Below are 1,868 nucleotides of genomic sequence, written 5' to 3' on the forward strand. Positions count from 1 at the left end.
TCATTAAGTGTTCTAATTTGATTGTTCTAGTTTACATGTAACTGTCTAATTTTCTCAGCATCACTTGCTGAAGAGACTATATTTTTCCATTGTGTATCTTGTCTCCTTAATTGACCATAGGTGTGGGTTTATTTCTGGGCTCTGTATTCTGTTCCATTGACCTAAATGTCTTTGTGCCAATACCATGATATTTTGATTATTATAGCTTTATAGTATAGTCTGGGGCCTGGAATGGTTATACCTACAGTTCTGTTCTTTCCCCTCAAGATTGCTTTGGCAATTTACTTTCCTTTTATTTTGAATCTATGTGATTCTTTCATCAGGTAACAAGAAATGAATGATAATGGAAAAAATAAATGCAAGCTCTGAAGGCTACTTTGTTCTACTGGGTTTTTCTAATTGGCCTCATCTGGAAGTAGTTCTCTTTGTGGTTGTCTTCGTGTTCTACTTGATGACTTTGACAGGCAACCTGTTCATCATTATCTTGTCATACTTGGATTCCCATATCCACACTCCCATGTACTTTTTCCTCTCAAACCTCTCTTTTCTGGACCTCTGCTACTCTACCAGCTTCATCCCTCAGTTGCTGGTCAACCTCTGGGGTCCAGGAAAAACCATCTCTTATGCTGGTTGCATGATTCAACTTTATTTTTCCCTTGCACTGGGAACCACTGAATGTGTGCTGTTGGTAGTCATGTCCTATGACCGTTATGCAGCTGTGTGTAGACCCTTGCATTACACTGTCCTCATGCACCCTCGTTTCTGCCACCTGTTGGCTGTGGCTTGTTGAGTAAGTGGCTTCACAAACTCAGCACTTCATTCCTTTTTTACCTTTTGGGTACCTCTGTGTGGACATCGCCAAGTGGACCATTTCCTTTGTGAAGTTCCAGCTCTGCTTCGACTGTCATGTGTTGATATCCATGCTAATGAGCTAACCCTCATGGTCATGAGCTCCATTTTTGTTCTTATACCTCTCATCCTCATTCTCAGCTCCTATGGTGCCATTGCCTGGGCAGTGCTGAGCATGCAGTCAACAACTGGACTTCAGAAAGTCTTTGGGACATGTGGAGCCCATCTTATGGTCGTATCCCTGTTTTTCATCCCAGCCATGTGCATATATCTACAGCCACCATCAGGAAATTCTCAAGATCAGGGCAAGTTCATTGCCCTCTTCTATACTGTTGTCACACCTAGCCTCAACCCTCTAATCTACACCCTAAGAAACAAAGATGTAAGAGGGGCTGTAAAGAGACTAGTGGGGTGATAGTGAGCCTGTATCCTTGTAACAGTAATGGTACAATTGAGCATCTCTTCATCAATGATTCATCCATCCATCCATCCATTAGCCACTCTTTCATTTACTCACTCTCTCAGGACTTATTGAGCATGTACTATTGCAAGGTCACAGAGTTCATTGTAGCAGATATGAATTAAACACAGACTGCCTGAATACCAGTCACTCTCTGGTGGAGAAAACAACTATATAAAATCAAGATTGAACTCAATATTAGATTTTTCCAATGGCACGAGCCTAATAAAACAAAAGTATCTTTTTCTTAGTTGAAAATGAGATATGGAATTGTTTTAAAAATTGATTAAAGAGCAAGTATAGTTCCTATGGAAAGATGATGTTCATAATCTTAAAAACCTAGAATATATCTTTTAAAAAGTATTTTATTTATTTACTTATTTTGGCTGAGCCAGGTCTTCGTTGCAGCACATGGGATCTTTAGTTTAGGCATGTGAACTCTTAGTTGTGGTATGTGGACTCTTAGTTGAAGCATGTGGGATTTACTTTTGACTAGGAATTGACCTGGGTCCCGTGCATTGAGCACATAGAGTCTTAACTATGGGACCCCCAGGGAAGT

At 40.3% G+C, this 1,868-nt stretch overlaps 1 protein-coding gene across 1 annotated transcript; it reads left to right on the forward strand.

Annotated features, from left to right (window-relative positions):
* Window positions 1-333: 333 nt before the first annotated feature.
* Window positions 334-1,264, forward strand: LOC128055466 (olfactory receptor 2J3-like). Its single transcript, XM_052648037.1, is given in 2 exon segments — window positions 334-348; window positions 350-1,264. Coding segments are annotated over 2 exon segments (930 nt in total).
* Window positions 1,265-1,868: the final 604 nt, after the last annotated feature.

Source organism: Budorcas taxicolor, chromosome 11, assembly GCF_023091745.1.
Source record: "Budorcas taxicolor isolate Tak-1 chromosome 11, Takin1.1, whole genome shotgun sequence".
In the NCBI taxonomy this organism is placed as follows: Eukaryota; Metazoa; Chordata; class Mammalia; order Artiodactyla; family Bovidae; genus Budorcas; species Budorcas taxicolor.